Source organism: Megascapheus bottae, chromosome 20 (genome assembly GCF_031878675.1).
Source record: "Megascapheus bottae isolate mThoBot1 chromosome 20, mThoBot2.hap1, whole genome shotgun sequence".
In the NCBI taxonomy this organism is placed as follows: Eukaryota; Metazoa; Chordata; class Mammalia; order Rodentia; family Geomyidae; genus Megascapheus; species Megascapheus bottae.
Genome location: NC_143528.1, coordinates 42617156 through 42629920, shown reverse-complemented (window position 1 = coordinate 42629920; position 12765 = coordinate 42617156). Strand labels below are relative to the sequence as shown.

At 48.4% G+C, this 12765-nt stretch overlaps 1 protein-coding gene across 1 annotated transcript in view; it reads right to left on the bottom strand.

The window, feature by feature from the left end:
• Csmd1 (CUB and Sushi multiple domains 1) overlaps positions 1–12765 on the bottom strand; it is a 705832-nt gene that overhangs the window by 100079 nt on the left and 592988 nt on the right. Inside the window, exons 30-35 of the mRNA XM_090353740.1 lie at positions 12153–12269; positions 11452–11565; positions 10018–10113; positions 6797–7000; positions 5850–5974; positions 5286–5382 (exon numbers count right to left, since the gene is read on the bottom strand). Of these exons, the coding sequence (XP_090209866.1) occupies positions 5286–5382; positions 5850–5974; positions 6797–7000; positions 10018–10113; positions 11452–11565; positions 12153–12269 (753 nt within the window). The remainder of the gene's footprint in view (positions 1–5285; positions 5383–5849; positions 5975–6796; positions 7001–10017; positions 10114–11451; positions 11566–12152; positions 12270–12765) is intronic.

The following is a 12765-nucleotide window of genomic DNA, read 5'->3' as shown; positions in this document are numbered from 1 at the left end:
AGTGGAATTAGAAAGCCTGCTTCCAGGCCAGGTTCTGATGAAAGCTGAAGCTCTCACACCTTCACCAAACCAAGAAATGGCAAGTCCCTGTGTGCGGCACTCTGCCCTGCGTGTGAATGCCCAGGGCCTCTGCACACTCACCGGTGGCACACCTCTGCACTTTTCTGATGAGCACAATCACATACGGCTCAGACGTGATTGGGGAACCTCACACCCCAGGACCTGCAGCACCCGGAGGCCCGGAGTGGAGAGAGAGCCGAGCACACAGGTCCAGTGGACCCTGGCATAGAGTCTAGCCTGGCCCCCTGGTGTACCCTGGCGGAGGGTCTAGCCTGGCCCCCTGGTGGACCCTGGCGGAGGGTCTAGCCTGTCCCCTGGTGGACCCTGGAGGAGGGTCTAGCCTGGCCCCCTGGTGGACTCTGGAGGAGGGTCTAGCCTGGCCCCCTGATGTACCCTGGCGGAGGGTCTAGCCTGGCCCCCTGGTGGACCCTGGCGGAGGGTCTAGCCTGTCCCCCGGTGGACTCTGGAGGAGGGTCTAGCCTGGCCCCCTGGTGTACCCTGGCGGAGGGTCTAGCCTGGCCCCCTGATGTACCCTGGCGGAGGGTCTGGCCTGGCCCCCTGGTGGACACTGGCGGAGGGTCTAGCCTGGCCCCCTGGTGTACCCTGGTGGAGGGTCTAGCCTGGCCCCCTGGTGGACCCTGGCGGAGGGTCTAGCCTGTCCCCCGGTGGACTCTGGAGGAGGGTCTAGCCTGGTCCCCTGGTGGACTCCGGAGGAGGGTCTACCCTGGTCCCCTGGTGGACCCTGGAAGAGGGTCTAGCCTGGCCCCCTGGTGGACCCTGGTGGAGGGTCTAGCCTGGCCTCCTGGTGGACCCTGGCGGAGGGTCTAGCCTGGCCTCCGGTGGACCCTGGCGGAGGTTCTAGCCTGGCCCCCTGGTGGACCCTGGAGGAGGGTCTAGCCTGGCCCCCTGGTGGACCCTGGTGGAGGGTCTGTCCTGGCCCCCTGGTGGACCCTGGAGGAGGGTCTCGCCTGGCCCCCTGGTGGACCCTGGAGGAGGGTCTCGCCTGGCCCCAGAGTGAGGTCAGCTCTTGGCTCCTCTGATCAGCAGCAGAAGCTACTTCTCACCATACAAAATGCAACCGAGCAATTTTTAAAAACAACGTTCCTACAAGCAGACTATTTCTGACCATGCTGTTGTCCTGTGACCTAGGTAGAAGGATGCACGACAAGGGAAAGTGGGAACTTTTACCATCGCCCCTGCAGATCCGGCTCCCCACACGGGATTCACCTGCCTTTAATATTGATTGTCAGCTACAGATTCATATGCACTCTTCTGTATTTCATTCATTTATGATTTATAACCTGCCTGCTCCCAAAACTGATTTCTAATAGCTCACACAAAAGACCTACATAGGCCTGTCCAAGTAGAAATGAAAAATCAGAACTGAATTATTTGAGATGTCAATTGCACTGCCTGGAAGATCCACCTCTTGTGACAACTCATTCTTGCTCTTACTTCATAATTTTTAAAATGGGTTTAATATCTCCTCTCTAAATACTGTTAGGTATCATAGGAGTAAAAACATTTAAATATTGATTATGTTCTAAATCATTCAAACTTTCTGCTGATTTGTAATTTCCATATAATGTATTTTTAAAATCCTCATTCTAAAAAGTCTGAAGGAATTCCTCGCTTCAGGAGAATGGGGTGTGTCGGCTCTTGGTGCTATGGAGTGGTATCTGTCTCATGAACCCACGTTACCACACCAGGCCCAACTCATGGCGATAAACTATGCTCCAACAGCCACTGGCAACTCAGAAGGGACTGAGGCCCTGTCTGTGGGACTGAGGCCCCTTCCATGGTATTGTGGCTCTGTCCCTGGTACTATGGCCCCGTCCATGGTGCTGAGGCCCCGTCGATGCTGGTAGGCCCCGTCCATGGTACTGAGGCCCTGTCTGTGGGAATGAGGCCCCGTCCATGGGAATGAGGCTTGGTCAATGGTATTGTGGCTCTGTCCCTGGTACTGTGTCCCTGTCCATGGTGGTGAGGCCCTGTCCACGGTTTTGAGGTTCTGTCAGAGGTACTGAGAGTCTGTGGCAAGTACACCCGATCACACCCACCCACAGGGAGCCAGTGAGCAGCGCTGTACAGGGAAGACTGAGGAACCACAGGGACATTTTTGCCAAAAACATGGGACTCACTCAAGTGGACAGCGCCCCACAGGGACCCCACACTGTCTCCATGGAGATCTTCAGACCTACACCACACTGTCTCCATGGAGATCTTCAGACCTACACCACACTGTCTCCATGGAGACCTTCAGATCTACACCACACTGTGTCCATGATGACCTTCAGACCTACACCACACTGTCTCCATGGAGATCTTCAGACCTACACCACACTGTCTCCAAGGTTACCTTCAGACCTACACAACACTGTCTCCATGGAGACCTTCAGACTTACACCACACTGTCTCCATGGAGACTTTCAGACCTACCCACACTGTCTCCATGGTGATCTACAGACCTACACCACATTGTCTCCATGGTGATCTTTAGACCTACACAACACTGTCTCCATTAAGACCTTCAGACCTACACCACACTGTCTCCATGGTGACCTTCAGACCTGCACCACACTGTCTCCATGGTGACTTACAGACCTACATCACACTGTCTCCATGATGACCTTGAGACCTACACCACACTGTCTCCAAGGTGACCTTCAGACCTACACCACACTGTCTCCATGGAGATCTTCAGACCTACACCACACTGTCTCCAAGGTTACCTTCAGACCTACACAACACTGTCTCCATGGAGACCTTCAGACTTACACCACACTGTCTCCATGGAGACTTTCAGACCTACCCACACTGTCTCCATGGTGATCTACAGACCTACACCACATTGTCTCCATGGTGATCTTTAGACCTACACAACACTGTCTCCATTAAGACCTTCAGACCTACACCACACTGTCTCCATGGTGACCTTCAGACCTGCACCACACTGTCTCCATGGTGACTTACAGACCTACATCACACTGTCTCCATGATGACCTTGAGACCTACACCACACTGTCTCCAAGGTGACCTTCAGACCTACACCACAGTGTCTCCACGGTGACATTCAGACCTACATCACACTATCTCCTTGGTGACCTTCAGACCTGCACTACACTGTCTCCATGGAGACCTTCAGACCTACACCACACTGTCTCCATGGAGACCTTCAGACCTACACCACACTGTCTCCATGGTGACCTTCAGACCTACACCACACTGTCTCCATGGTGACCTACAGACCCTGCCCCACACTTTCTCCATGGATACCTTCAGACCTACATCACAGTGTCTCCATGGTGACTTTAAGACCTACACCACACTGTCTCCATGGAGACCTTCAGACCTACACCACACTGTCTCCATGGAGACCTGCAGACCTACACCACACTGTCTCCATGGTGACCTTCAGACCTGCACCACACTGTCTCCATGGTGACCTTCAGACCTACACCACACTGTCTCCATGGTGACTTTAAGACCTACACCACACTGTCCCCATGGTGACCTTCAGACCTACACCACACTCTCTCCATGGTGACCTTCAGACCCTGCCCCACACTTTCTCCATGGATACCTTCAGACCTACATCACAGTGTCTCCATGGTGACTTTAAGACCTACATCACAGTGGCTCCATGGTGACCTTCAGACCTACACCACACTGTCTCCATGGAGACCTTCAGACCTACACCACAGTGCCTCCACGGTGACCTTCAGACCTACATCACACTATCTCCTTGGTGACCTTCAGACCTGCACCACACTGTCTCCATGGAGACCTTCAGACCTACACCACACTGTCTCCATGGTGACTTTAAGACCTGCCCCACACTGTCTCCATGGAGACCTTCAGACCTACACCACAGTGCCTCCACGGTGACCTTCAGACCTACATCACACTATCTCCTTGGTGACCTTCAGACCTACACCACACTGTCTCCATGGAGACCTTCAGACCTACACCACACTGTCACCATGGAGACCTTCAACCTACACCACACTGTCTCCATGGTAACCTTCAGACCTACACCACACTGTCTCCATGGTGACCTTCAGACTTGCCACACATTGTTTCCATGGTGATTCAGATCTCACCCCACACTGTCCCCATGGTGACCTTCCCAACTTTTCTCCTGTCTAGCTCCAACCCCCCCCAAAAAAGATTAGTTTTGTTGTTTTGTAATGCAGTATTCTCTGTGGATAGACAATCTATTTCTGTCAGTCATATTAAGGCATAAGTCATTGTCCGGCTAATTGCTCTAGCCTTGTCATATGGGTACCAATGTTACGTTCACTAATAGATTTATGCCTGTTAATATCAGGTGGAAAACTCACTTTAACATACAGTCTTGGCCCTAAAGTGTGGCCTAGTGGTAGAGTGCTTGCCCTACCACTTCCAGGGTTCAATTCCCTGGTACCACATACACAGAAAAAGCCAGAAATGGTGCTGCGGTTCAAATGGTAGAGCTCTAGCCTTGGAAAAGCTCAGAGACAGTGCCCAGGCCCTGAGTACAAGTCCCAGGACTGGCAAAAAATTACATTCTTTCAGAAGGTCAACCCATGTCACACACAAATATGGAAAAATACCTTCACTTATCTGAAGTTATGGTACAAAATTACTCAAAAGAAGGGTCTATAGGAATAGGTATATAGAAGTTATATTATAAGCATGTGTCAATTATACGACTTGGTCTTCAAATAAAAATCATAACTAATACAAACTATCCAAGTAGATTTTACCACAGTATTGTGAAGGTATATTAATGATGATAGCTGTGTATGACACAAAATTATATATTTATAGATGTATATATATGCATACACATTCACAGTACTTAAATGTGCAGAACATTGATTAATTTATACGAGAATGAGCAGTGTAAAGATAAGGCTGAGTCTAGAGTGGAGATAGATATGAGCTTCGACCTGCTCAGGCCTCATTCTCTTTTTCTTGTCTGCCTCTCTTTTTCTCTTTCTCTCTTCCTCATCTGTGTGGCTCCTGGCCAGCCTCAGGACCACCTCTGTGGACGGCCAAACCAGTGGCACCTGCCGGCCTGGGAATGCAGAGTGGTCTTGCTTCTCACCTGAGCCAAGACTTTCCACACTCACGAACATGAGAGGGACAGAGGTCTGTAGGGAAATAGAGTGCTGGCCGCTGTTGGGTGGCTGTCCCCCTGCGGTTCCAGACACAGAGGCGTGGCCTCAGGGTCACTGTACCTGAGAAGCTCCCGAGCCTGGGGGCCGTGACATCTCCACCATCGTGGATTTCAAGCGAGTCCCAGTTCTGCTCTGTGGCAAAGCTGATCACTTGAATCTAGCAAACAACATCGTTAGGTGAAGATTAGCACTAAGTTCAACTGAGATCATTGGATACAGTTCTTCATGATTAAGGAAAATACATCAGAAACAAAGATACCAATGCCTGAAAGGGTGTACAAAATTCTCTAGGGATGACACATTGAATAGTCTATATTATAAAAATAAATTGTTTTTACTATAAATGTAGAAATATGTTTAGAAATGTTTTACAAAAATACTAACTAGACTATAATCTGTTGTTTTAAAAATGAACCAATATACAAAAGAAAGGGAAGGAGCAGGGAGGGAGGGAGGAAAGAAAGAAGAGGATAGAAAACAATGAAGAGGGAGTAAAAGAAAAAAGAAGAAAGAAAGATGAGACATGGGAAGGTAAAAGCAGGAGGGAGGGAGGCAAGGACAGAGAGAAGCAGCCCTGTGTCCTGGTCACATCCTGGGCATGGACTGTTGGCCTGGGGAGCCCACCTGGATTCCAGAGCCCTCGGTGACTGTGATTTTCCAGACGCAGTTCAGGTTGTTTCCATACGGCTCAGGATAGCCTGGGGACAGGATCGTGCCTCTCCGCTGAGTGAAATTGCCACTGCAGGGAACTAAAAGGCAAGGTGGTGTCTTCAATAAATGCTTAATAAGTGTTAGATTTATTTAATAAAAATAAATTGCGATGGCAACAAAACTAATTTTGTTTTTGTCTCTCTCGCTATGCCGTCAGATTATAAGAAATACCTTGCCAGTTTTGAGGTAGCTTAACTGCATTTTTGTAATGTAAAACAAGTTGCATCTTTTCCTTTTTAAGTTGGTAGTATCAATAAATCTTTACCCTTTATGCTACTATTTGTACGTGTCTTGAGTCTCTAAAGAAGTCTCCAGTGTCTCTAAGACGGCAATGGACCCAGCCACGGTGTTTCGGACCTGAGTTGTGTTTAGAATACTTATCTGCTTTCATTGGAGGATCAACCCCTCTTACCCACAGACACGAAACTTCAAATGATATTAATGGGATACAAATTCAGAGACACTTGACATGCTCAAGTGAGTGCAAGTGCCAATCATAATTGCACCAGAATTCTTTATGCAAAAAAGTAAATAGACCATAACTAGTCTTTACTAGACATTCTGGCTACATTAACCTTTTGCTTTTGATGCACTCATTGCCACGACTGCATTACAAGGGCACTGTGCAAGCACTATCCTAAATCAACATTATAATGATTTTTCGCAGAATAAAGCCGTGTGATACACGGGTGGCTTTCGAGCTGACGGTGTGAATGCTGAGGAGGAGAGACGTGGGCCCTCGCTAGCCTGCTGGCTGCTCCATGAAATGGCAGTTTCAAGATCTGGATTCTGCTCGCTGTGTCCCAGCGTCGTGGAGGTCAGCTCCCACCCGGGGGTGGCTCGGCACGGACCCCACTCACCCACGCAGCTCGGGGTGGTGTCGTTCCACTGGGCCAAGGCATTGGGCACGGACTGGCAGCGGATGGCAGAGGAGCCCTGCAGCAGGTACCCGGGGCTGCACTCGAACCGCACGACGGAGCCTGCAGAGAACTCGGAGCCGATCCTCCGTCCATAGCGGGGCTCTGGGACGGAGCTGCACTGCGTGTCGCTGGTACGAGGGACAGCTGGGGGCAGAACAACACGCCATCGGTGTCCTCCCCACCCCGCCACCGGTGACCCTGCACGTGTGTGTTCTCCACACGGCCGTCGGTGTCCTCCTCAGCACCCTAACGCGTGAGCCCGGTCTGAGTCCCACCACGGTGATCACTGGTTAGAAATCACCGTGTTTCACATGGCCATGGGGGGTCTGCAGGGTGTCGAGTCTGCGTGTCAGTGAAATGGGCCCGGCACCGAGGGCACTGCTGCACGAAGGCTCCCGGGAACTGATCAGGGTTGGTTTGCATTCTACAGGCAGCATCCCCTCCATTTTTGAGTGGCTATGTGTGCCCCTGTGGTTTCCGGATGGGGACAGTGAGGGGAAAGGGCAGTCCTGTGTGACTCAGGCTGGTGCCCCAAACCCCACCACACAGGGGCGTACAGTGTGAACAGTACTCCATGTGGCAAAGGAGGCGCCATGTTCTTACAATGCACGGGCTTCCTTTTGTCTCCCTCACAGAGGAAGGGTGGCTGAGCCTCACACCCTCTCCTCTTCCTAGCCCTCCCATGTCTTTAAATGCAAGGGGAAGCTCTTTGAGAGGATATACTTATAGTCACTTTCTTTAAAAATAATGCTGTCTTCACTTTATCTTTCCTAACACACCAGAACCCTTGATTTCACCAAAACCAGAACAGGAGAGATACAGTCAGTGACCTACTAATTACTAAGTTCTGTGGAAGAATGGAAGCCAAAGATTATTCTGATCAAACTGTGATTGAATTCTGTGTTGAACTATGTTCTCTCAGTGGGCAAAAATTGATAAAAGTAGCTCCGCTCTGCTCCTGTTGGAAACATTCATAATATACCAGACTTATTCATTTCCATACCTAGAAGAGAAATATGGACTAACTAGAGAGTTCTGGTGCAATAAACTAGTGCCTAACGTCCTGTTTATATGTCCAAGGATTTCATTACAGGTGAATGATCATGTGCAGGAAATTAAAAGAAATTGCTCCACTGCTAGATTTATGTTTTCATCTTGAATTATTTTAGAATACACTGATGAGGTTAGAATGGGTGAGCCAGAGTGACAATATAGACAGACAGACAGACAGGCAGGCAGACAGACGGACAGACAGACAATCCGTCCCGCCAGGGTGGCAAGTATGGTTTCTGGATGCTGTGCTGCTACCTCTGGTTTTCATTCCCATCCCAGTCGCTCTTCATAACGAGCTGCCTGTCTGCTAACAAAGAATCCTCCAGCCACAGAAGGCAGAAAGTCACGGTGCAATTTCAAGTTTTAATAACTAAGGCAAGAATGAAACTGCAAGTGGCATAGGGAAGGGCTATTCAGAATTTTTTACACAATGGAGTTCAGATGGTTTCTAAGCTTGAATAGAACTCCTCTCTTTCAACAACCGATGCTCAATTTAACTCTTCATATGTACTGAGATTCTTCTCGGTTGCTCTTGGGTGAGTTACCTCCTGTATTCGTCATCCTCTCTTGTCATCTGCAGAGGATGTCCATTAACCAAAAAAAAAAGACATTGATGCTTCTGTATAAATTCCCTGGCGGAAAAGCAAGAAAAGTAGCTACACTGACCTCAGAAAATGTTAAAAGTTTTAGTCACTATTTATCGTTAAGTACAAGGAAAATAGACTTAGACATATACAGACATATAGACACACACAGAAGAAATACACATGCATACACATATATATCATATGAATTTGGGCTGTGGATCTGCTTTTGCAAAGTAATTTGGAATTCACTGTAGATCAGGAGTAGTGAGTAACAGCTGGTTCAATTCGGTTACTCTAACAATTTCAGTTTTAAAAATACTAATATTGATTTATGCGTGTGCGCCAGACATAGGGCCCAAACTCAACGCCTCGGTGCTGAGTTCACACTGGGGTCCTTCTGAGTATTTACATTTATTTTTATGTGTTAATTAGCTACACGTTAAAAGCCATAACTGCAATAATGTGATGTTTTGCTCTTCCAGCCAACCACAACTCAGAAGGTAATACAAATCCTTGCCCTCCTGAGCTTTCAAAAACACCCCATCCTCTCTCCTCTACTCCCTCAGGTATATCTTGCTGAAGATGGAACCTTGTGTTGGAGGGCGACTGCGAGGGCCTGGCTCTTGCAGTGAGAGGTGGCTAGAAATGATGGCAGAGGGCAGACAGGGCGCTACTGCTCTCCAGGCAGTGTCTGGAGAACCTGGGACGTCCAGGGCCTTCTCTAGGGAAAGTGTCCCTGGCCAAATGCACTCGTCCTGCAACTGTGATGAAAATAGGATTGGCTGGCGGCCTCTCAGGCTGAAGCCAGACTTAGAGGAGGAGAACCTCAGCGCTGCTTCTCCCCTGGGCCGGGCAGATCTCTGGAGGCCGAACGCTCCTTCCTGCGCTTCCCTCCTTGAACATCTGTGCACTACCTAAGTACCCCCGGTTCAGGTGTGGAGAGTGAATGTGTAACAAAAGCAAAATGGAGGAAAGAAGATCTCATCACTTTTCAATTGGAAGCAATCACCAACTGACCGTACATGAGATCCAAATTCAAAAAAACAAACCATAAAAATCCCACATACAAAGGTGCAAAAGTGCTAGAAGGTTATGAAAGATAAGCAAACTAAGAAAGGTGTTTAGAGTGGCAGATGTGTATGTTTTATCCTGTCCTTTTTCTTTTCTTTTCTTGGAAAATGATTCATGAAAGGTGGCATTGTGTGATGTGTTTTCCATGTATCTCATTAAAGAAGTCTGGGAGCTCTAAACCACTATGCAATGGTGTGATCAGATAAAACATTACTGTCTCTGGCACCTTGCATAGGTGGGCAGAGGCTGCTGGCTGGCTCACAGACTGCTCCCTCACGTTGCTGGTTAAGTGAAAAGTGTAAATAGTGTAGAAAGAAGCCAATAGTTTGTGAAATGATGTCACCATTTATGCACAGCTTGGTCCCTTAAATGTGATCCAGATTGGTTTACTGTGTGTGAAGCACAGTGGACACTGGGTGGGGAAACGAGAGGTTGCCCGAGAGACCCTACCTTGGTAGACAAAGTGGAAGCCCCGGGCCGACGCCCCACTCTTGGCGCTGAATCGAAGCAGAATCTGGTTTGATGTGGCCAGAGGCAGAGTCTCACCTGGAAATGAACACAGGTATCAGTGGGCCCTACAGGCCTGTGATTAACGTGAAATGTCACCAAGAACTTCAAAAACAAGTCCAAATCATACCATATAGGACCCAAAGAAAATTATTTTCAAGGAAAGCATACAACTCTGGTTTGTCTGGAAAATGCCTTGTAATCGTTTTGGTTATCTGGACTTTGTTTTGAGGAATACACCAAGGGTCCTTTTAGCTGACTTTGGAGATGTAAGTATTGGGTGAGTTATTTATAACCAATCACCTTGTTTGATTTAAAATTAAGAAAATGTGTTTGAAAATATCTTATGATATAAAATTTGGCCCCTAAAGCACTCTGGCCTGGGATCTGGGAGGTCCCTGGGGCCGGCCTAGGACCGTGGTAAGAAGAGGTAGGGCCTGGGGAGGTATGCGGGACTTTAGATTTGGCCTTCTGATGTGTTTGATGAGGGCATTTCACCATAAAACCCTGACCAGAAAGAACAATACATAAGTTTAAGACTTTCTTTTATAAGCTGGTCCTGGGGCTTGAACTCGGGGCCTGGGCACCTTCCCTGAGCATTTTTACTGAAGGCTAGAGCTTTATCACTTAAGCCATAGTTTCACTTCTTTTTTTTCTATTTTTGTAGTTAATTTGCGATTAGCAGTTTCAAGGGCTTTCTTACCCAGGCTGGCTTTGAACCATAGTCCTCAGGTCTCAGCCTCCTGACTCACTAGGATTATAAGCATGAGCCATGGGGGACCCCACATAGTCTTAAGATCTTTGATGGATTAGAAAATAGTAAGAAAATGAAAATACTAAAATCTTCACTTTGATTAGTCAATACTTGAATGCACATAATTAAATTTACCTGGATAAAGATTTAGTAAACACCTAATTTACTTACTAAATACTGAAGGGTCAGGATTTGATAGGTGTGATCAATACCTTGTTCTGTGTTAATCTAATCTAATACAGACACCTCTGGCTAGGGACTTCTTCTAAGATTCCTTTCCAGTTGGTAATAGCTTTGTATTTGCATGTAGGTACAGGCTGGGAAGAGTAGGAAAAAATGTCACAAGATTTTATCACCAGCTGGAAAAGGACAACAGATAGGCAAGAAAATAAAATATGCAGGAATTTACCATCCCTTCTTTTCTTGACATTCTCAGCCTCAGTGGGTAAAATGATAAAGACCCCACTCATACACAAAGCAGTCATCTTTTGAAATCTCTCATCTAAAATAAACCTTTGCTACATGTACCTAAAGTTAATAAGTGCTTACATCTCTCATTCATCAATGCTGAAAAAAGAGATGAGACTAAAATTAACGTGGTGGACAAACAGTGGACATGTTACCAGAATGAGAGCCGGAGAGTGAGCTGAGAAGTCTGGCCTGGGGCTGGGCTCCGTCAAACAGCTCAGCCAGGTCACTCAGCGCCGTCTGGAAATAGGCGAACTGTCCGAAGACCACTGGAAAGGAAGGGGGGGGACACGTCAAAGACCTGCAAGGCTCTGTCCTCGGTCCTATAAATTGTGAATGTGAATTGAACTTCTCTGACTTAGGAGTTTTTAGAGATTGAATAATTTTCCTTCGCTTTGTCTTTACGACAAGAAGTCTTCGGGCATTTAATAAGAGGAGACAGAATCTTTTCTATCTAATTTGAACCTTAAATGATTATTTTTTTTAAAAAAATAATCTTATTAAGGTCCTAGAAGTCCACCTGTACCGTTTTCCTCTTGTTATTAACGTCAGCATGTTCCATGGAACGTGACCGTGGCGGACGCTCCTCTGTGTGTGTCAGGGAACAGCGGCTCTCCTGTGCATCCTGCGTTTGACTTTAGAGCCTCTCAAGGCGTCCCCTGGGTGGGGTGGGAGCAGCGGTGGGTCCCAGGCTGCCTGGGGAAAGAGCTTTCCCCTTTCCTCCGGGTCTTGCTCACACGTCCTTCACTAAGGACGTTTGTCTGGTCAAAGGCCCACGGCCGGCCCTATCACAGTATTCTATGGAGAGCTGCTGCTCCTTCCATCGAGGGACAGCAGTGGAGGCATGGCGTCTTACCGAATTCCTTTGGCACGGTGATGGAGTAGAGGCAGACTTGTCCCGCAGTGTAGTTGTGGGGGTAGCCGGGGGACAAGACCACGCCCTCCGAGCCCGAGTACTCACCCCCACAGGGCGCTGCAAGGAAGCAAGGGCCGGCAGTGAGTGTGCGGCCAGCCAGGGAGCCGGGGACGGCGGCCATGCACTGCTCACCACGGCACACGGCAGCACACCACGGCACACACACAGTCCCATTAGCAAAAGCAACATTCCACACGCTAGAACAAAAGCTCTCAGTGTGGAGGAGAGGCTGACGCAGTCTGTAAGACCCGGCTCAGACATGTCCACCTGACAACACGCCAGCCAGAATCCCGACCCCAGGGAGCCATTGAGCACAGGTAACTGACTGGCCCCAAAGCTCCCTAGAGCTGTCTCATTCCTCTCGCTCGTGGTAGTTATGCAGATGTGCAACCATCCTTTTCCAGTTGTACTCTTCTGAATTAAGAAGAGACAGAAGGAAAAGCAGTATTTTCTTGAGCAGGTTCTGCTTTTGCTTGTCGCCTCAGAGTCAGCTAAGGAGCAGCAGGACCGGTGAAAGCGGAAGGAACCGTGCTAGAAGGGCGAGGCGGAAAAT